This window comes from Rutidosis leptorrhynchoides, chromosome 2, assembly GCF_046630445.1.
Source record: "Rutidosis leptorrhynchoides isolate AG116_Rl617_1_P2 chromosome 2, CSIRO_AGI_Rlap_v1, whole genome shotgun sequence".
Classification (NCBI taxonomy): domain Eukaryota; kingdom Viridiplantae; phylum Streptophyta; class Magnoliopsida; order Asterales; family Asteraceae; genus Rutidosis; species Rutidosis leptorrhynchoides.
In genome coordinates, this window is record NC_092334.1 from 390,903,105 (window position 1) to 390,925,650 (window position 22,546).

The 22,546-nt window shown below is 34.7% G+C and overlaps 1 protein-coding gene across 1 annotated transcript; it reads left to right on the top strand.

Annotated features, from left to right (window-relative positions):
* The first annotated feature begins 4,569 nt into the window (after positions 1-4,569).
* Positions 4,570-6,476, top strand: LOC139892157 (allene oxide cyclase, chloroplastic). The gene is made up of 3 exons (XM_071875196.1): positions 4,570-4,869; positions 4,970-5,091; positions 5,863-6,476. Exons 1-3 carry the CDS (start codon positions 4,656-4,658, stop codon positions 6,265-6,267), a joined length of 741 nt encoding a protein of 246 aa, XP_071731297.1. The 5' UTR covers positions 4,570-4,655; the 3' UTR covers positions 6,268-6,476.
* Positions 6,477-22,546: the final 16,070 nt, after the last annotated feature.

Consider the following 22,546-nt stretch of genomic DNA (forward strand, 5'->3'; position numbering starts at 1 on the left):
CTTACTTTACACTTTTTGATAAATGATGAATGATGATGATACTTAAGACCTAATTTACATACTTTTAAACCTTTGGAAACGATTTACTGACTTAGTAACTTTTGACTTAGGTTGAGGACTTTCCGGACCTACATACTTGCTTACTTTTCCCGAGTCAACTTTACTACTACTTTTCCACTGTGAGTTATAGCATCCCTTTTTACTTTAACTATTTTGGGAACTGAGAATACATGCGCATTTCACGTTTTACATACTAGGCATGAGTACTTAAACTTTATATATGTGTGGGTTATACAACGGCATAAACTTTCCCCTTAGCTCGGTAATGTTTAGTCATTGGTCTTTGAACCGGTGAACGCGAATCTTAGATATGGATCCATAGAGTTTGACATCCCCACTCGGGCTAGTAGCGCTAGCATTTAACGGGTGTTTAATACTTCGTAAACATACGCACTCGCTAAGTGTACTTTTAGGGGGTGATAAACGTTAAGTTAGTTACCAAGTGCCCACGGTTATACATATACTTTTCATACTGTTTTGAAACGCTGTTGAAGCACTGAAATCTCGTGGCCTACCTTACATTACCGTTATACTTAAACTATAGCTCACCAACCTTTGTGTTGACGTTTTTAAGCATGTTTTTCTCAGGTGCTTAAGGTTGCTTGCTTCCGCTGTTGTACTAGTCATGCTTTGTAGACACCCGCTGCGCTTGTTAGAGATGTCACCGCATGAAACGTTTTATTTGCATTCAAACTATGTTACCTTTTGAAACAATGATTTGTAACGTCCATTGGGTCACGTACTATTACTAATTGCTTCTGTTCATTGAAGCATACTTTTGTTGTAAGATATTTGATGTTGGTTAAGATATCACCTTTATTCATGAATACAAACTTCTTTTGAAACCGCATATAGTATTTGACCTTGTAATGATACTGTTGTTGATTATTCGTACACGATGGTTTTGTACGGGGCATCACAACTCTTATCACGGGACAACCTATAGATGGTGTTTATCAACTAGCTTCTTCCGTTTCTACCATTGTTGCGTATTCAAGTGTTCGAGCTTCAATAAAGGATTGGCATCATCGTTTAGGCCACCCCTCCTTAGCTATTTTAAGTCTTTAATGCATATGTTGAATTTTCATATTCCTAGTAATTTTTCATTCACTTGTAATTCTTGTCATTGCAATAAAAGTCACAAGTTACCATTTCATACCAATACCATCCAATCTCGTGCACCACTTGATATTATATATACCGATCTTTGGACGTCCCCGGTTCTTTCTATCGATGGTCACAAGTATTATGTAGTGTTTGTTGATCATTTTACACACTACATGTGGTTTTATCCTCTAAAAAAAATCAGATACTCAAGAGGTTTTTATTCGGTTTCGAGCATTGGTCAAAAAGCACTTCAATACCTCTATTAAAACCTTATATTCTGATAATGGAGGGGAATACATAGCCTTATCTGAGTACTTGTCCATCAATGGCATATCTCAACTCACGTCACCACCGCACACTCCTGAACACAATGGTTTTGCCGAAAGACGACATCGACATATTGTTGAAACCGGGATATGTCTTTTGTCACATGCTAACCTTCCAACAACTTTTTGGACGTTTGCATTTACCACGGCAGTTTACTTGATAAATAGGATGCCAACACCCACCCTACAAAATAAATCGGCATTTTATGCTCTCTTCGGGCAATCTCCTAATTATCTCAAACTTCGAAGTTTTGGTTACTTATGTTATCCGTGGTTACGACCTTACAAGAGTCATAAACTTGATGCGCGATCTCAACCATGTGTTTTTGTTGGATATTCAGCAACGCAAAGTGCTTACTATTGCCTTGATCCTCTCACTCACAAGATATTCACATCGCGACATGTTAAGTTTGTTGAGAATGAATTTCCTTATCCCACTTTAATCAAGGAGAATCATTTATCCACAAATCCCTCAACGGATGAATGGTGTAACATCACCATTCCCATCATGGACACAACACCACCCATCACTTCCACAAACATCACCACTCCGACACCAACACCTCCACCGCAACCCCCACTATCGCCAACACGGCTGATGTGCCTACACCGAATGCCCCCAACTCGCAACCACCACCTACTAGTACTGCAACTACCTCCACTATTACCACTCATTTTCGCAATAATATCTATAAACCGAACCCGAAATATGTAAATCTCACCACCACAGCCTCGAAAGCCACTGAACCGGCTACTGTTTCTCAAGCACTACTTGATCCGAAATGGAAAGAGGCAATGGTTAAAGAGATAACAGCCCTTCATTAACTTGGCACTTGGGATCTCACCCCTGCTGATCCTACACATAATCTGGTTAAGTGTAAATGTATTTTTCGTATCAAGTATTACCCTGATGGTACCATTGATTGCTATCGAGCACGGTTGGTTGCCAAAGGTTTTCAACAACGCGCTGGTATAGATTACACGGAAACATTTAGTCCAGTTGTCAAACCTGCAACTATTCGAACATTACTTGGTTTAGCGGTTACTCACAACTGGTCACTTCGCCAGTTGGATATTAATAATGCATTTTTAAATGGCAACTTGCAGGAACAAGTTTATATGGCTCAACCGCCTGGTTTTGAAGACGCCAATTATCCTCATCATGTGTGCAAGTTGAAGAAGGCAATTTATGGGCTCAAACAAGCACCACGAGCGTGGTACATGGAGCTCACCAAGTTTCTACAAGATTCTGGATTTAAACGGTCAATCTCTGACACATCTCTATTCATTAATCGAACCGGTAGTGCCCCGATTTACCTCATTGTGTATGTTGATGACATAGTTCTCTCAAGCCCAAGTGATGATGCATTGAATAACTTTGTTGCTCGCATCTCCAATCAGTTTGTTCTCAAAGATCTTGGAAATCTTTCTTATTTTTTGGGTGTTGAAGTGATACCTTCTAAAGAAGGCTTGTTTCTCAGTCAGCGTAAGAACATCCTAGATCTACCTGAGAGAGCGAACATGCTATATGTTAAACCTGCGGCCACACCTTTGGCCACAAACTGTCCACTTCATCTTACTTCAGGCAGTTTGATCACAAAACCCACGGAATATCGGACATTAGTTGGCAGCTTACAATATTTGTCTTTAACGCGTCCTGATGTAGCTTTTGCAGTGAACAAACTCTCACAGTTTATGCATGCTCCTAGAACCGATCATTGGGCTGCTTTAAAACGTGTGTTGAGATACTTGGCTGGTACGTCTGATCATGGTCTTACACTTTATAGGGAGTCTCCATTTAATCTTCATGCGTTCTCTGATGCTGATTGGGGTGGAGATAAAACTGATTATGTCTCAACAATGGGACATCTTGTCTTTTTGGGTCGAAATCCTATTTCTTGGAGCTCCAAGAAACAACGCTTTCTTTCTCAATCCTCTACCGAAGCAGAATACAAAGCGGTCGCCAATACGATTGGTGAAGTTCTATGGCTAGTTTATCTGTTACAAGAATTGGGGATCACACCACCTGCTAAACCGGTTATTTATTGTGATAATTTAGGGGCAACGTTACTCAGTGCTAATCCGGTTTTTCACTCTCATATGAAGCATTTAGCATTGGCGTATCACTTTATTCGTGAGCAGGTGCAGCTTGGCACTATACGCGTAGCTCATGTATCTTATGATGACCAGCTAGCTGATCCATTAACGAAGTCATTGCCACGGGCTCTTTTTGAACGATTCAAGTTCAAAATCGGACTCACTTCCAGACCGTCCGTCTTGAATGGGCATGTCAAGGATATCCACGATATCCATAGAAAAGATATGGATGAATATTGAGTTGTTTATAATTGTATCTATTCCTTATATAGCTCCTTGTAATTATGCATCTTGTTGTATGTAATCTCCTATATAATAAAGAACCTATTGGTTAATGAATAAATCACAATTTCATATACATTCTTTACACAACCATCCATTTTCTGTTGGTTTATACGTAGTTAATTACTAGTTTGTAAGCTAGTGTTCTGTTTTGCATGCTAGGTGTGTTCCTGTTAGTGTGAGTTTAGTGCTTGCTTGGTGAAATTGCCCCATGCAATGTATGTATTGATGTGATGTACTATGATTTTGGTTTTGTTCGGCAAACAAATACACACATTATTTTAACAGAAGTCGAACTTATAACCTCAAAATTATTAGATTTTTTAAATACAGACAGGTATACGAGAAGTTATTTGGTTCTAATATCTTATACTCGTATCTAATATTCTAATATCCAACAAACAATTACATTAAACTAAACCGGTCAAAACGTACACGTACTGTCATCTAAGTTCATACAAGAAGAAGTTGGCCGGTAACAACGAGGAATCAAAGTTCACGTGGTCAACTTGTTGTATAATGTGAATGTGAATGTTGTTATTTACATCAAAAAAGCCACGACATTTAAATTATTTAAAGATCAGGAGAAATAAAGAATTCAACACGCCAAAATTCCCAACCAATCACATCTCACCACCGTCCACCTACTCTTTCCACTATATAATTAAACACGCACATTTACATTTACATTCCAACTATCAGAACTACCACTACCACTACCATTATCATCAAAATCATTACCAAAAAGAAAAATAAAATAAATAAAAAAATTCATTTACTTCAATGGCTGCTGCATCATCATCTTTGCAAACAATCCCTTCATCTTTGAAGCTATTACAAAAGATGACCCCAACGGTGGCCGGATCACCAAACATATTGTCATTCAAGAACTCAGTTAACCCTGTTTTCTCTCAGAAACTGACCACTAAAATCAACACTTCTGGTAGCCCGAGATCGTTGACAATTAAAAGTCAAACATCGGAGTTTTCAAGACCCAGTAAGTAAAGTTTTGTTTTTTTCCTCAAGATTTTATTATAGAGTATTATATTATTTATGGGGTTTTGATTTTATTAAATGGGTTTGGTTTTATATTGCAGCTAAAGTTCATGAACTGCGTGTGTATGAGATCAATGAAAGAGATCGGGGTAGTCCGGCGTACCTCCGGTTGGGTCAAAAACCTGTGAATTCACTCGGTGATCTGGTTCCTTTTACCAATAAAGTAACTTCTTCTTTCTATTTTTATTACGGAGTATCAGTAATTATAATTAAGAATTTGTAATTAAATTATGTACGAGTAGTACTCAGTAACCATTTACAGTTTTTGTATAATTGTACTCTGCTGAAAATAAGAACGAAAATATATTTATTAGATACTGGAATTCACAATTAGTGAAGTCGAAGGAAAAAAAAGAAAAAACTATAGTTACCCCAAACTGAGATTCCAAACGTAGAGTTTAAATTAAATTTATGAATTGTTTAATTTGTGCATTTAGTTACTCTATAAGTTAAAAGTTTCCATAAATAGCATTTTCCTATTTCAAATTTAAAATCATCATTTTCATAAATAAATTATTTTCACGCATTTAATTATTGAAATAAGTTTTTTTTTTTTTTTTTTTTTTTTTTTTGGAAAGGCTTTAATGTAAGGAAGTTAATAATGTAATTAAAATAAACACTTCATAATTTAATCAATAATAATTAAGTTTAACTAGTTATAGTCATAAGGTTTGACTGTTGCTATAAGGATTACTGTTAACACTGTTCTAAATAAAAATAAAAAAATATTAATGCGTCCAACACAAATGTCCACATAAGGTCGTATAAAATAAAATTTAGATTAATGAATTTATCAAACTAATTGACTTTTTGACTATATTTGTTAGAAATGGAGTGTTAATGCAAGTAGTCAAACATTTAAATTACTAAATACTATGAAAATGAATGAATATGAAATATTAAATTAAAAGTGACTAAATTAATCAATGTACAGGTGTACAGCGCGGATCTTCAAACAAGATTAGGAATCACTGCCGGAATATGTATCCTGATTAAAAACATGCCGGAAGTAAAAGGTGATCGGTATGAGGCGGTTTACAGTTTCCATCTGGGAGATTACGGCCAAATTTCCGTTCAAGGTGCATACATCACCACAGAAGATACGTACCTTTCTATTACTGGAGGTACCGGAATCTTCGCCGGAGCATACGGTCAAGTCAAACTTCAACAACTAGTGTTTCCTTTCAAGCTGTTTTATACCTTTTACTTGCAAGGTTTGTCTGCTGATCTACCGGCGGAGTTGTTGGTGACGGCGGTACCTCCTTCTCCGGCGGTGGAAGCGTCGCCGGCAGCGAAGGCAGCTGAGCCTGGGGCAACTGGTCCTAACTATAGTGATTAAAATGATTATGATGGTGATGGGGGTAATAATGGAAGATGTACAACTTTATTAGTAAAAAAGTTTTTTAGTGGGGTGAGGATGATTTTATGTGAGTTGTATTTTAGCTTTATGTTCTGTACGATCAAAATGTATTATTGTCAGGATAAATAACGCATGTGAAACACATTTGAGGTGTTGATCTTGGAATGAGATTTGGTTAATATTTGTTAGATTGTTAACTATATTACAATGTGTTTTGAATTTAGTAGGGAGTGAGACGTTGAATCTCTTGGTGCATATTAAGTACCCAGTTATATTAACGGAAGTGAGAATCAAGTTGAACGGGCCTGACGAAAGACATTCGGGCCAAACGACTGACCGAAGTCCATTGAGTATAAATAGAGGTTCAAGGCTTCATTTATTGATTGATCGCCTCATTCAATCCCTGGTGATTTCTCTCAACTACAACTGATCCAAAACCCAACCAAGTCGAATAACGACTCTAGGCATCGATCTAATCCGATCTACAAGGTCCGGTTCGACTAAATCGACACCCGAAAGTCAACGATTCGCTAGAACATCGATCCGAAGATCCAAATAGCTCCAACAAAGTGGTATCAAAGCTGGTGTTGAAGGATCGAATCGTTTCCATCGAAAAATCGTTTTTGAGTTGTTAAAAAAATTGAATTTTTTAGTATTTTCACGTTTTTGGTACAAAAATTGAAAATTCGATTTTTTGGTGTTAAAGTTCGAATTGATCAGTGATATATGTTCTTTGTCATCATACAAACACATTCCAATTTACAGATCTCATTTTGGTTTCGTATCGATTGAAAAATCTGAATTTTTGTTTCAAAAATTTTCGTTCTAAAAATCAATCGGGTTTGTTAGATCTTGTAAGATTTTCGAAAATCTAAAATTACAGAAGTATTAGAAATCGTTTATTACCTCTTGATGTTATGCGAGGTGTATACAAAATAGTTATATTTTTACTACAAAATACTATTAAATACGATACAATTTTACACAAGTTATTTATTTATTTATAGAGTGGATATACCTAAACCTTGCTACAACACTTATAGACAGTGTACCTAATCGTGCAGTAGTGTAATTTTTAGTAAGTCCGGTTCGTTCCACAGGGATCTTTAGCCAAGTTTAACGCTATATTTTTAAAACTATATATATATATATATATATATATATATATATATATATATATATATATATATATATATATATATATATATATATATATATATATATATATATATATATATATAAGTAGTATTATTATTATAAAAGGGGGATTTTTACCGTGTCGATTTTAAAACTTCAGTCGCAGTTAAAACCTAATGTAAAATATTAAAAATAAATACAACTTAATTTAAAGCGTAAAGTAAAAGACAATAATGAAATTACGATAAATAAAAGTGCGTAAAGTAAATGACAATAAATAAAGTTGCGATAATTAAAAAGTACGATAATTAAAAGTGCAATTAAATATGAAATAAAGGAATTATGCTTATTTAAACTTCCGTAATCATGATGTTTGACATGTTGATTTTAGTTTATTACCATGAGTTAATTGTCCTTTGTCCTGGATTATTCAATATGTCCGTCTGGTTTTTGTCCATAACAGTCTCTCAGTCATAAATATAAAGTGCGAGTGTCCTCGTCAAATTATCCTTATATGCGAAGTCAAATATTCCAACTAATTGGGGACTTAAACTATAATTACACCAAGTATCCTTGTATGTAATTCACCCATGTTTTAATAAGTCCATTAACTATTAATCCATTCCCGTGTCCAGTTAAATGAACGATTATTAGTACTTATAAATATCCCGCCCATTGTGTCCGATCGAGTGTATATGGTTATTTATAGGTACGTTCAATTGTAAATCTTTATATTAAATTAACAAACTATCATTTAATTAAACAAATATAAAGCCCATTAATAGCCTATAGTCTAATTTTCACAAGTGTCGTTCTTTTGTCCAAACCCCAATTATGGTACAAAGCCCAATTACCCAATTTTAATATTTAGCCCAACATCACGATTACTTCGGCTTAAATAAGCATAATAATAACTTAGCTACGAGACATTAATTTAAAAAGGTTGAACATAACTTACAATGATTAATAATAGCGTAGCGTTACACAGACAGAATTTCGACTTACACCCTTACAACATTCGCTAACATACTCTTATTATTAAAATTAAAATTAAAATTATAATATATATATATATATATATATATATATATATATATATATATATATATATATATATATATATATATATATATATATGTTTGAGAGAGAGATAGATAAAGATATGTTAAAATTTGGCCAAAACACGCAAAATTTATAGGATGTCTCGTGCTACAGTGCACCATGCGACCGCATGATTTTTGCACTTCCAGGCCATGCGGTCGCATGGCCTGCTTTTCCAGCTCACATGAGTTTGTTTGCTTCTTGCCGACGGTTTTAAATAAATATATATAATATATAAATAATTTTAAGAATTATTTATATATTATATTATATTTATGTACATAGTTGACTTGTAATTTTTGCTCCGTTGCGTCGAGCGTTGAGAGTTGACTCTGGTCCCGGTTCCGGATTTTCGAACGTCCTTTCGTACAATTTAATATCTTGTATTTTGCGTTTTGCGGCTTGTACTCTTCTAATTTTGAGACGTTTCTCATCAGTAATTTGAACCACTTTGATTGTACTTTGTACTTTTGAGCTTTTTGGTAGTTTGCGTCTTCAATTCGTCGAATCTATCTTTTGTCTTCACCTTTTATTATTTAAACGAATATCACTTGTAAATAGAACAATTGCAACTAAAAGCTTGTCTTTCTTGAGGGATAATGCTATGAAATATATGTTCGTTTTTAGCATTATCAAATATTCACACACTTGAGCGTTGCTTGTCCTCAAGCAATATAGTCTTGAAATAAAAATACTAGAATCACTTCTTTATTCTTCACACTTTATACATCAGTGATTTCTATACGGCGGTATGAACAATGGTAGTAACGATGTGGTTTACAGTCCCACATGACTATAAAAATTTAGATCCTTTAGGAAATTGGATTTTTATGAAAACATTTGATCTTCTGTAAATTCAATCTAGCTTTTACCCTAGATAAGTTTTTCAGAATAACCCTTCACCGGTATTTGCAAAATCTTTTTGTGGGTTTTGTGGGTTTCAGATTTGAAAATTTTAGCTCAAAACTTGCGGTTTTGTGTCACCTGTAGTGACCCGAACTTTTCCATATTTTTATATATTAAATGAAATTGATATTTACATGATTAAATGTTTCCAACATGTTAAGCAATCAAACTTGTTAAGACTTGATTAATTGAAATAGGTTCCATATTGACAATTGACCACCCAAGTTGACCGGCGATTCACGAACGTTAAAACTTGTAAAAACTATATGATGACATATATATGGATATATATATTGTTAACATGATATTATGATAAGTAAACATATCATTAAGTATATTAACAATGAACTACATATGTAAAAACAAGACTACTAACTTAATGATTTTGAAACGAGACATATATGTAACGATTATCGTTGTAACGACATTTAATATATATATATCATATTAAGATATATTAATACATCATGATATCATGATAATGTAATAATTTAACATCTCATTTGATTTAATAAACAATGGGTTAACAACATTTAACAAGATCGTTAACCTAAAGGTTTCAAAACAACACTTACATGTAACGACTAACGATGACTTAACGACTCAGTTAAAATGTATATACATGTAGTGTTTTAATATGTATTCATATACTTTTGAAAGACTTCAAGACACTTATCAAAATACTTATACTTAACAAAAATGCTTACAATTACATCCTCGTTCAGTTTCATCAACAATTCTACTCGTATGCACCCGTATTCGTACTCGTACAATACACAGCTTTTAGATGTATGTACTATTGGTATATACACTCCAATGATCAGATCTTAGTAGCCCATGTAAGTCACCTAACACATGTGGGAACTATCATTTGGCAACTAGCATGAAATATCTCATAAAATTACAAAAATATGAGTAATCATTCATGACTTATTTACATGTAAACAAAATTACACATCCTTTATATCTAATCCATATACCAACGACCAAAAACACCTACAAACACTTTCATTCTTCAATTTTCTTCATCTAATTAATCTCTCTCAAGTTCTATCTTCAAGTTCTAAGTGTTCTTCATAAATTCTACAAGTTCTAGTTTCATAAAATCAAGAATACTTCCAAGTTTGCTAGCTTACTTCCAATCTTGTAGAGTGATCATCCAACCTCAAGAAATCTTTATTATTTACAGTAAGATATCTTTCTAATACAAGGTAATACTCATATTCAAACTTTGATTCAATTTCTATAACTATAACAATCTTATTTCGAGTGGAAATCTTACTTGAACTTGTTTTCGTGTCATGATTCTGCTTCAAGAACTTTCAAGCCATCCAAGGATCCTTTGAAGCTAGATCCATTTTTTTCATTTCCAGTAGCTTTATCCAGAAAACTTGAGGTAGTAATGATGTTCATAACATCATTCGATTCATACATATAAAGCTATCTTATTCGAAGGTTTAAACTTGTAATCACTAGAACATAGTTTAGTTAATTCTAAACTTGTTCGCAAAAAAAAGTTAATCCTTCTAACTTGACTTTTAAAATCAACTAAACACATGTTCTATATCTATATGGTATGATAACTTAATGATTTAAAACCTGGAAACACGAAGAACACTGTAAAACCGGACATACGCCGTCGTAGTAACACCGCGGGCTGTTTTGGGTTAGTAAATTAAAAACTATGATAAACTTTGATTTAAAAGTTGTTCTTCTGGGAAAATGATTTTTCTTATGAACATGAATCTATATCCAAAAATCATGGTTAAACTCAAAGTGGAAGTATGTTTTCTAAAATGGTCATCTAGACGTCGTTCTTTCGACTGAAATGACTACCTTTACAAAAACGACTTGTAACTTATATTTCCGACTATAAACCTATACTTTTTCTGTTTAGATTCATAAAATAGAGTTCAATATGAAACCATAGCAATTTGATTCACTCAAAACGGATTTAAAATGAAGAAGTTATGGGTAAAACAAGATTGGATAATTTTTCTTGTTGTAGCAACGTGAAAATTGGTAATAAATCTATATTAATCATATCCTAGCTAACTTATATTGTATTATACATGTATTCTTATATATTATGTAATCTTGGGATACCATAGACACGTATGCAAATGTTTTGACATATCATATCGATCCATGTGTATATATTATTTGGAACAACCATAGACACTCTATATGCAGTAATGTGGGAGTTAGATATACAGGGTTGAGGTTGATTCCAAAAATATATATACTTTGATTTGTGATCTAGCCTGAGACGTGTATACACTGGGTCGTGGATTGATTCAAGATAATATATATCAATTTTTTTCTGTACATCTAACGTTGGACAACTAGTTGTAGGTTACTAACGAGGACAGCTGACTTAATAAACTTAAAACATCAAAATGTATTAAAAGTGTTGTAAATATATTTTGAATATACTTTGATATATATGTACATATTTGTTATAGTTTCGTGAATCGACCAGTGGCCAAGTCTTACTTCCCGACGAAGTAAAAATCTGTGAAAGTGAGTTATAGTCCCACTTTTAAAATCTAATATTTTTGGGATGAGAATGCATGCAGGTTTTATAAATGATTTACAAAATAGACACAAGTACATGAAACTACATTCTATGGTAAATCGAATATGCCCATTTTTATTAAGTCTGGCAATCTAAGAATTAGGGAACAGACACCCTAATTGACGCGAATCCTAAAGAGAGATTTATCGAGCCCAACAAGCCCCATCCAAAGTACCGGATGCTTTAGTACTTCGAAATTTATATCATGTCCGAAGGAGGATCCCGGAATGATGGGGATATTCTTATATATGCATCTTGTTAATGTCGGTTACCAGGTGTTCACCATATGAATGATTTTTATCTCTATGTATGGGATGTATATTGAAATATGAAATCTTGTGGTCTATTGTTACGATTTGATATATATAGGTTAAACCTATAACTCACCAACATTTTTGTTGACGTTTAAAGCATGTTTATTCTCAGGTGAATATTAAGAGCTTCCACTGTTGCATACTAAAATAAGGACAAGATTTGGAGTCCATGTTTGTATGATATTATGTAAAAACTGCATTCAAGAAACATATGTCGATGTAATATATTTCTATTGTAAACCATTATGTAATGGTCGTGTGTAAACAGTATATTTTAGATTATCATTATTTGATAATCTACGTAATGCTTTTGAAACCTTTATTGATAAAATAAAGGTTATGGTTGTTTTAAAAATGAATGCAGTCTTTGAAAAACGTCTCATATATGAACGGGACATTTCAGTTGGTATCCGAGCGTTGGTCTTAGAGAACCAGAAAATTTGCATTAGTGTGTCTTATCGAGTTTGTTAGGATGCATTAGTGAGTCTGGACTTCGACCGTGTTTTCTTTAAAAATGATTGCTTAACATTTTTGTTGAAAACTATATATTTTTAACATGTGAATATTATGTGATATATTAATCTCTTAACGTGTTTGATATTATGTGATAGATGTCTACCTCTAGAACAAGTCCCATTGACTCACCTAATAATAATGAAGAGTCAAATGTAAATTGGAATGATTCGTGGACTGATTCACAAGTTCCCGAAGAGGAACCGGAAGAAGAGTTGGAACCGGAAGAAGAATCGGAACCGGAAGAAGAATCGGAACCGGAAGAAGAAATAGAACTAGTGGGGGAAATAATAAAACGGTTAAGTAGAAGAAAATCCTCAACTAACCGACCAAAGTTAATTATGGTCAATGGGGTTTCCGCCAAGGAAGCAAAGTATTGGGAGGATTACCAATTCTCCGATGAATCGGATCCCGACAAGGATTCCGATGATGTTATAGAAATTACCCCAACACAATTTAATAAGGCAAAAGAGAACAATAAGGGAAAGGGCATAAAAATAGAGAAATTTGATTCCAATCACGATGAACTTTATATGTATCGTCAACACCCGTATTTCTTAAGTTGTAACAATAACCCGGGAACCTCTAAACCACCAGGTTTTTCTAAATCAATGTGCAAAACGACGGCTCATATTAGGGGAACATCATATATCCCTAGAAACTTGGCAAAATGAACCAAAGACGAAGAAGAAGAAACGAGCGAGTCGGAATAAGATTGTTGTATTCGTGTGGTGTAATATATGTAATATAGTGTGCTTATGCTTTATGATATATGTAAAAATTGCTTGTATTAATAAGTATTTTTTTATGAATCTAACTCTTGTCTATTTTACAGTATAAATGAACAAAATGGATAGACAACCCAATATTTTAAGAGACCTACCCGGAGACATGATTGATGAAATCTTGTCTAGAGTCAGTCAGAATTCCTCGGCACAACTATTTAAGGCGAGATCAGTTTGTAAGACATTCGAAGAACGTTCCAAGAATTCCTTGATTTATAAAAGGCTTTCGTTTAAAAGATGGGGGATATCACATTGGGAAATCCATAAGTTACGATGTGTTTACTTTGACGAATATATTGCGGGGAACCCAAATGCTATTTTACGCAACGGGTTAAGAAATTATTTTGACTCAATATATCCGAATATAGGAGTATAAAACGCTAATATGAAGAAAGGGCTTTTATAAATAAGTTCATATTACGCTACGAAATACTATTGACTACTCTTGATATTCTATATGATTAACTCGTTTCATTTGACTATTTTGAAGGAAATGGCACCGACTACTCGACACACCTTGAATATGAGCGAAGAGGAATTTCGTGCCTTTCTTGCTTCAAACATAGCCGCAGTACAGGCTGCGCTACATACCAACAATAACTCCGAATCTAGCAATGCAGCTAACGGCGCAAGAAATCGTGTAGGATGCACCTACAAAGAATTCACTGCCTGCAAACCTTTGGAATTTGATGGAACCGAAGGACTGATCGGATTGAAACGGTGGACCGAGAAGGTCGAATCGGTATTTGCCATAAGTAAGTGTACTGAAGAGGACAAAGTGAAGTACGCTACGCATACCTTCACAGGTACTGCGTTAACATGGTGGAATACTTATCTAGAGCAAGTGGGACAAGATGATGCTTACGCACTACTGTGGTCAGCATTCAAGCACTTGATGAACGAGAAGTACCGTCCTAGAACCGAGGTCAATAAGCTCAAGACAGAACTTAGAGGGTTACGAACCCAAGGATTTGATATTACCACGTACGAAAGACGATTCACAGAATTGTGCCTATTGTGTCCGAGAGCGTTCGAAGATGAGGAAGAGAAGATCGACGCATTTGTGAAAGGATTACCGGAAAGAATCCAAGAAGATATAAGTTCACACGAGCCCACCTCCATACAACAGGCATGTAGTATGTCTCACGAACTAGTGAACCAGATTGAAGAAAGAATTAAAGAACAGGCGGATGAAGAGGCCAATGTGAAGCAAGTCAAAAGAAAGTGGGAGAAAAACGGTGATAAGAATCACCAATACAACAACAACAGCAATTACAACAATAATCGCAACAACTATCCCAACAATCGCAACATCAATCACAACTACAACAAACGGCCCAACAACAACAACAACAACAACAACAACAGCAACTACAACAATCATCCGAACAACAATAACAACCGCAACAACAACAACAATAACAACTGTAATAACAACAACAATCAGAAGCAGCTATGCCAAAGGTGTGAAAAGTATCACTCGGGGTTCTGCACCAAATTTTGCAACAAGTGTAAAATAAATGGTCATAGCACTGCCAAGTGTGAGGTCTACGGACCAGGGGTTACCAGAACGAAAGGAACAAATGGTGTCAGAACGAGTAATGGCGGAGCAAGTAGTGTCGGAGCAAGTTATGCCAATGTAGTTTGTTATAAATGTGGAAAACCGGGCCACATTATTAGAAATTGCCCGAACCAGGAGAACACGAATGGACAAGGCGGTGGAAGAGTTTTCAATATTAATGCGGCAGAGGCACAGGAAGACCCGGAGCTTGTTACGGGTACGTTTCTTATTGACAATAAATCTGCTTACGTTTTATTTGATTCGGGTGCGGATAGAAGCTATATGAGTAGAGATTTTTGTGCTAAATTAAGTTGTCCATTGACGCCGTTGGATAGTAAATTTTTACTCGAATTAGCAAACGGTAAATTAATTTCAGCAGATTATATATGCCGGAATCGAGAAATTAAACTGGATAGTGAAATATTTAAGATTGATTTGATACTCATAGAGTTAGGGAGTTTTGATGTAATAGTTGGCATGGACTGGCTGAAGAAGGTGAAAGCAGAGATCGTATGTTATAAAAATGCAATTTGCATTGTACGAGAAGAAGGAGAACCCTTAATGGTGTACGGAGAAAAGGGCAACACGAAGCTACATCTTATTAGTAATTTGAAGGCACAAAAACTAATAAGAAAAGGTTGCTATGCTGTTCTAACACACGTCGAGAAAGTACAAACTGAAGAAAAGAGCATCAATGATGTTCCCGTCGCAAAAGAATTTCCCGATGTATTTCCGAAAGAATTACCGGGACTACCTCCACATAGATCTGTTGAATTTCAAATAGATCTTGTACCAGGAGCTGCACCAATAGATCGTGCTCCTTATAGACTTGCACCAAGCGAGATGAAAGAACTGCAAAGCCAACTGCAAGAACTATTACAACGTGGTTTCATTTGACCAAGTACATCACTATGGGGAGCTCCTGTTTTGTTTGTCAAGAAGAAGGATGGTACATTTAGGTTGTGTATTGACTACAGAGAGTTGAACAAACTTACCATCAAAAACCGTTATCCACTACCGAGAATTGACGACTTATTTGATCAACTACAAGGCTCGTCGGTTTATTCGAAGATCGATTTACGTTCTGGATATCATCAAATGCGAGTAAAGGAGGATGATATTCCAAAAACTGCTTTTAGGACGCGTTATGGTCATTACGAGTTTATGGTTATGCCGTTTGGATTGACTAACGCACCAGCTGTGTTCATGGACCTTATGAACCGAGTGTATGGGCCATATCTTAACAAGTTTGTCATTATTTTTATCGATGACATACTTATTTTCCCAAAGAATGATCAAGAGCACGAAGAACATTTGAGAAAAGTGCTAGAAGTATTGAGGAAAGAAAAAATGTACGCTAAGTTTTCAAAGTGTGCATTTTGGTTGGAAGAAGTTCAATTCCTCGGTCACATAGTGAACAAAGAAGGTATCCAGGTGGACCCGGCAAAGATCGAAACCGTTGAAAAGTGGGAAACCCCAAAAACTCCGAAGCATATACGTCAATTTTTAGGATTGGCTGGTTACTACAGAAGATTCATCCAAGATTTCTCCAAAATAGCAAAATCCTTGACTCCATTAACGCATAAAGAGAAGAAATTTGAATGGAAGGATGAACAAGAGAAAGCATTTCAATTATTGAAGAAAAAGCTAACTACGGCACCTATATTGTCATTGCCTGAAGGGAATGATGATTTTGTGATTTATTGTGACGCATCAAAGCAAGGTCTCGGTTGTGTATTAATGCAACTGACGAAGGTGATTGCTTATGCGTCTAGACAATTGAAGATTCACGAGAAAAATTATACGACGCATGATTTGGAATTAGGCGCGGTTGTTTTTGCATTAAAGACTTGGAGGCACTACTTATATGGGGTCAAAAGTATTATATATACCGACCACAAAAGTCTTCAACACATATTTAATCAGAAACAACTGAATATGAGGTAGCGTAGGTGGATTGAATTGTTGAATGATTACGACTTTGAGATTCGCTACCACCCGGGGAAGGCAAATGTGGTAGCCGACGCCTTGAGCAGAAAGGACAGAGAACCCATTCGAGTAAAATCTATGAATATAATGATTCACACTAACCTTACTACTCAAATAAAGGAGGCGCAACAAGGAGTTTTAAAAGAGGGAAATTTAAAGGATGAAATACCCAAAGGATCGGAGAAGCATCTTAATATTCGGAAAGACGGAACCCGGTATAGGGCGGAAAGAATTTGGGTACCAAAATTTGGAGATATGAGAGAAATGGTACTTAGAGAAGCTCATAAAACCAGATACTCAATACATCCTGGAACGGGGAAGATGTACAAGGATCTTAAGAAATATTTTTGGTGGCCAGGTATGAAAGCCGATATTGCTAAATATATAGGAGAATGTTTGATGTGTTCTAAGGTCAAAGCTGAACATCAGAAACCATCAGGTCTACTACAACAACCTGAAATTCCGGAATGGAAATGGGAAAACATTACCATGGATTTCATTACTAAATTGCCAAGGACTGCAAGTGGTTATGATACTATTTGGGTAATAGTTGATCGTCTCACCAAGTCAGCACACTTTCTGCCAATAAGAGAAGATGACAAGATGGAGAAGTTAGCACGACTGTATTTGAAGGAAGTCGTCTCCAGACATGGAATACCAATCTCTATTATCTCTGATAGGGATGGCAGATTTATTTCAAGATTCTGGCAGACATTACAGCAAGCATTAGGAACTCGTCTAGACATGAGTACTGCCTATCATCCACAAACTGATGGGCAGAGCGAAAGGACGATACAAACGCTTGAAGACATGCTACGAGCATGTGTTATTGATTTCGGAAACAGTTGGGATCGACATCTACCGTTAGCAGAATTTTCCTACAACAACAGCTATCATTCAAGCATTGAGATGGCGCCGTTTGAAGCACTTTATGGTAGAAAGTGCAGGTCTCCGATTTTTTAGAGTGAAGTGGGGGATAGACAGATTACGGGTCCGGAGATAATACAAGAAACTACCGAGAAGATCATCCAAATTCAACAACGGTTGAAAACCGCCCAAAGTCGACAAAAGAGCTACGCCGACATTAAAAGAAAAGACATAGAATTTGAAATTGGAGAAATGGTCATGCTTAAGGTTGCACCTTGGAAAGGTGTTGTTCGATTTGGTAAACGGGAGAAATTAAATCCAAGGTATATTGGACCATTCAAGATTATTGATCGTGTCGGACCAGTAGCTTACCGACTTGAGTTACCTCAACAACTTGCGAATGTACATAACACTTTCCACGTCTCGAATTTGAAGAAATATTTTGCTAAAGAAGATCTCACTATTCCGTTGGACGAAATCAAAATCAATGAAAAACTTCAATTCATTGAAGAACCCGTCGAAATAATGGATCGTGAGGTTAAGAGACTTAAACAAAACAAGATACCGATTGTTAAGGTTCGATGGAATGCTCGTAGAGGACCCGAGTTCACCTGGGAGCATGAAGATCAGATGAAGAAGAAATACCCGCATCTATTTCCAGAAGATTCGTCAACACTTTCAACAGCTTAAAATTTCGGGACGAAATTTATTTAACGGGTAGGTACTGTAGTGACCCGAACTTTTCCATGTTTTTATATATTAAATGAAATTGATATTTACATAATTAAATGTTTCCAACATGTTAAGCAATCAAACTTGTTAAGACTTGATTAATTGAAATATGTTTCATATAGACAATTGACCACCCAAGTTGACCGGCGATTCACGAACGTTAAAACTTGTAAAAACTATATGATGACATATATATGGATATATATATTGTTAACATGATATTATGATAAGTAAACATATCATTAAGTATATTAACAATGAACTACATATGTAAAAACAAGACTACTAATTAATGATTTTGAAACGAGACATATATGTAACGATTATCGTTGTAACGACATTTAATGTATATATATCATATTAAGATATATTAATACATCATGATATCATGATAATGTAATAATTTAACATCTCATTTGATTTAATAAACAATGGGTTAACAACATTTAACAAGATCGTTAACCTAAAGGTTTCAAAACAACACTTACATGTAACGACTAACGATGACTTAACGACTCAGTTAAAATGTATATACATGTAGTGTTTTAATATGTATTCATACACTTTTGAAAGACTTCAAGACACTTATCAAAATACTTCTACTTAACAAAAATGCTTACAATTACATCCTCGTTCAGTTTCATCAACAATTCTACTCGTATGCACCCGTATTCGTACTCGTACAATACACAGCTTTTAGATATATGTACTATTGGTATATACACTCTAATGATCAGATCTTAGCAGCCCATGTAAGTCACCTAACACATGTGGGAACCATCATTTGGTAACTAGCATGAAATATCTCATAAAATTACAAAAATATGAGTAATCATTCATGACATATTTACATGTAAACAAAATTACACATCCTTTATATCTAATCCATATACCAACGACCAAAAACACCTACAAACACTTTCATTCTTCAATTTTCTTCATCTAATTAATCTCTCTCAAGTTCTATCTTCAAGTTCTAAGTGTTCTTCATAAATTCTACAAGTTCTAGTTTCATAAAATCAAGAATACTTCCAAGTTTGCTAGCTTACTTCCAATCTTGTAGAGTGATCATCCAACCTCAAGAAATCTTTATTATTTACAGTAAGATATCTTTTTAATACAAGGTAATACTCATATTCAAACTTTGATTCAATTTCTATAACTATAACAATCTTATTTCGAGTGGAAATCTTACTTGAACTTGTTTTCATGTCATGATTCTGCTTCAAGAACTTTCAAGCCATCCAAGGATCCTTTGAAGCTAGATCCATTTTTCTCATTTCCAGTAGCTTTATCAAGAAAACTTGAGGTAGTAATGATGTTCATAACATCATTCGATTCATACATATAAAGCTATCTTATTCGAAGGTTTAAACTTGTAATCACTAGAACATAGTTTAGTTAATTCTAAACTTGTTCGCAAACAAAAGTTAATCCTTCTAACTTGACTTTTAAAATCAACTAAACACATGTTCTATATCTATATGATATGCTAACTTAATGATTTAAAACCTGGAAACACGAAGAACACTGTAAAACCGGACATACGCCGTCGTAGTAACACCGCGGGCTGTTTGGGGTTAGTAAATTAAAAACTATGATAAACTTTGATTTAAAAGTTGTTATTCTGGGAAAATGATTTTTCTTATGAACATGAAACTACATCCAAAAATCATGGTTAAACTCAAAGTGGAAGTAATTTTTCTAAAATGGTCATCTAGACGTCGTTCTTTCGACTGAAATGACTACCTTTACAAAAATGACTTGTAACTTATATTTCCGACTATAAACCTATACTTTTTCTGTTTAGATTCATAAAATAGAGTTCAATATGAAACCATAGCAATTTGATTCACTCAAAACGGATTTAAAATGAAGAAGTTATGGGTAAAACAAGATTGGATAATTTTTCTTGTTGTAGCAACGTGAAAATTGGTAACAAATCTATATTAATCATATCCTAGCTAACTTATATTGTATTATACATGTATTCTAATATATTATATAATCTTGGGATACCATATACACGTATGCAAATGTTTTGACATATCATATCGATCCATGTGTATATATTATTTGGAACAACTATAGACACTCTATATGCAGTAATGTGGGAGTTAGCTATACAGGGTTGAAGTTGATTCCAAAAATATATATATATATTTTGAGTTGTGATCTAGCCTGAGACGTGTATACACTGGGTCGTGGATTGATTCAAGATAATATATATCAATTTTTTTCTGTACATCTAACGTTGGACAACTAGTTGTAGGTTACTAACGAGGACAACTGACTTAATAAACTTAAAACATCAAAATGTATTAAAAGTGTTGTAAATTTATTTTGAATATACTTTGATATATATGTACATATTTGTTATAGGTTCGTGAATCGACCAGTGGCCAAGTCTTACTTCTCGACGAAGTAAAAATCTGTGAAAGTGAGTTATAGTCCCACTTTTAATATCTAATATTTTTGGGATGAGAATACATGCAGGTTTTATAAATGATTTACAAAATAGACACAAGTACATGAAACTACATTCTATGGTTGAATTATTGAAATCGAATATGCTCCTTTTTATTAAGTCTGGTAATCTAAGAATTAGGGAACAGACACCCTAATTGACGCGAATCCTAAAGATAGATCTATCGGGCCCAACGAGCCCCATCCAAAGTACCGGATGCTTTAGTACTTCGAAATTTATATCATGTCCGAAGGAGGATCCCGGAATGATGGGGATATTCTTATATATGCATCTTGTTAATGTCGGTTACCAGGTGTTCACCATATGAATGATTTTTATCTCTATGTATGGGATGTATATTGAAATATGAAATCTTGTGGACTATTGTTACGATTTGATATATATAGGTTAAACCTATAACTCACCAACATTTTTGTTGACGTTTAAAGCATGTTTATTCTCAGGTGAATATTAAGAGCTTCCGCTGTTGCATACTAAAATAAGGACAAGATTTGGAGTCCACGTTTGTATGATATTATGTAAAAACTGCATTCAAGAAACATATGTCGATGTAATATATTTCTATTGTAAACCATTATGTAATGGTCGTGTGTAAACAGTATATTTTAGATTATCATTATTTGATAATCTACGTAATGCTTTTGAAACCTTTATTGATAAAATAAAGGTTATGGTTGTTTTAAAAATGAATGCAGTCTTTGAAAAACGTCTCATATAGAGGTCAAAACCTCGCAACGAAATCAATTAATATGGAACGTTTATAATCAATATGAACGGGACATTTCAGTCACTTGCTAACCTTGTATTGAGAAAGCAACATATCTAGTTTACTTGCTCCGTATATTACCTTTCGGTAAACTACCGTCTGGTTGTAAAGGAAAGCGTTGAACAAGCAACTGTTAAGGCAATGTCCCGTGACATGCTTTTAATTATGGTCTATAACGTGTCGGATGCAATTACTATCCTTTGTAGGAGCAATAGTAAAGGTCACCCTATAGTTTTTCGGTCTGGCACAAGGTCCTGTCTTTGACCATGCTATGCAACCACCGTTCTTACGGTTGACACCCGAATTGGTTCAGGTGACCTAATGAATTCCAGGTGAATTCCTAGAATTTTACGTTCAATGGTAATGAACGCATTGAAAATAGGTTTTCAGAAAACAAATCGGTTTTTAATTTGATCAAAATAATTTCTCGTTCAAGCTCGAGTTTAGATATCATCGAATTCCATGAGTTTGAATTCTCAATCTTTAAAAGTCAATCTCAAGGATTGAGTAATATCAGTCTT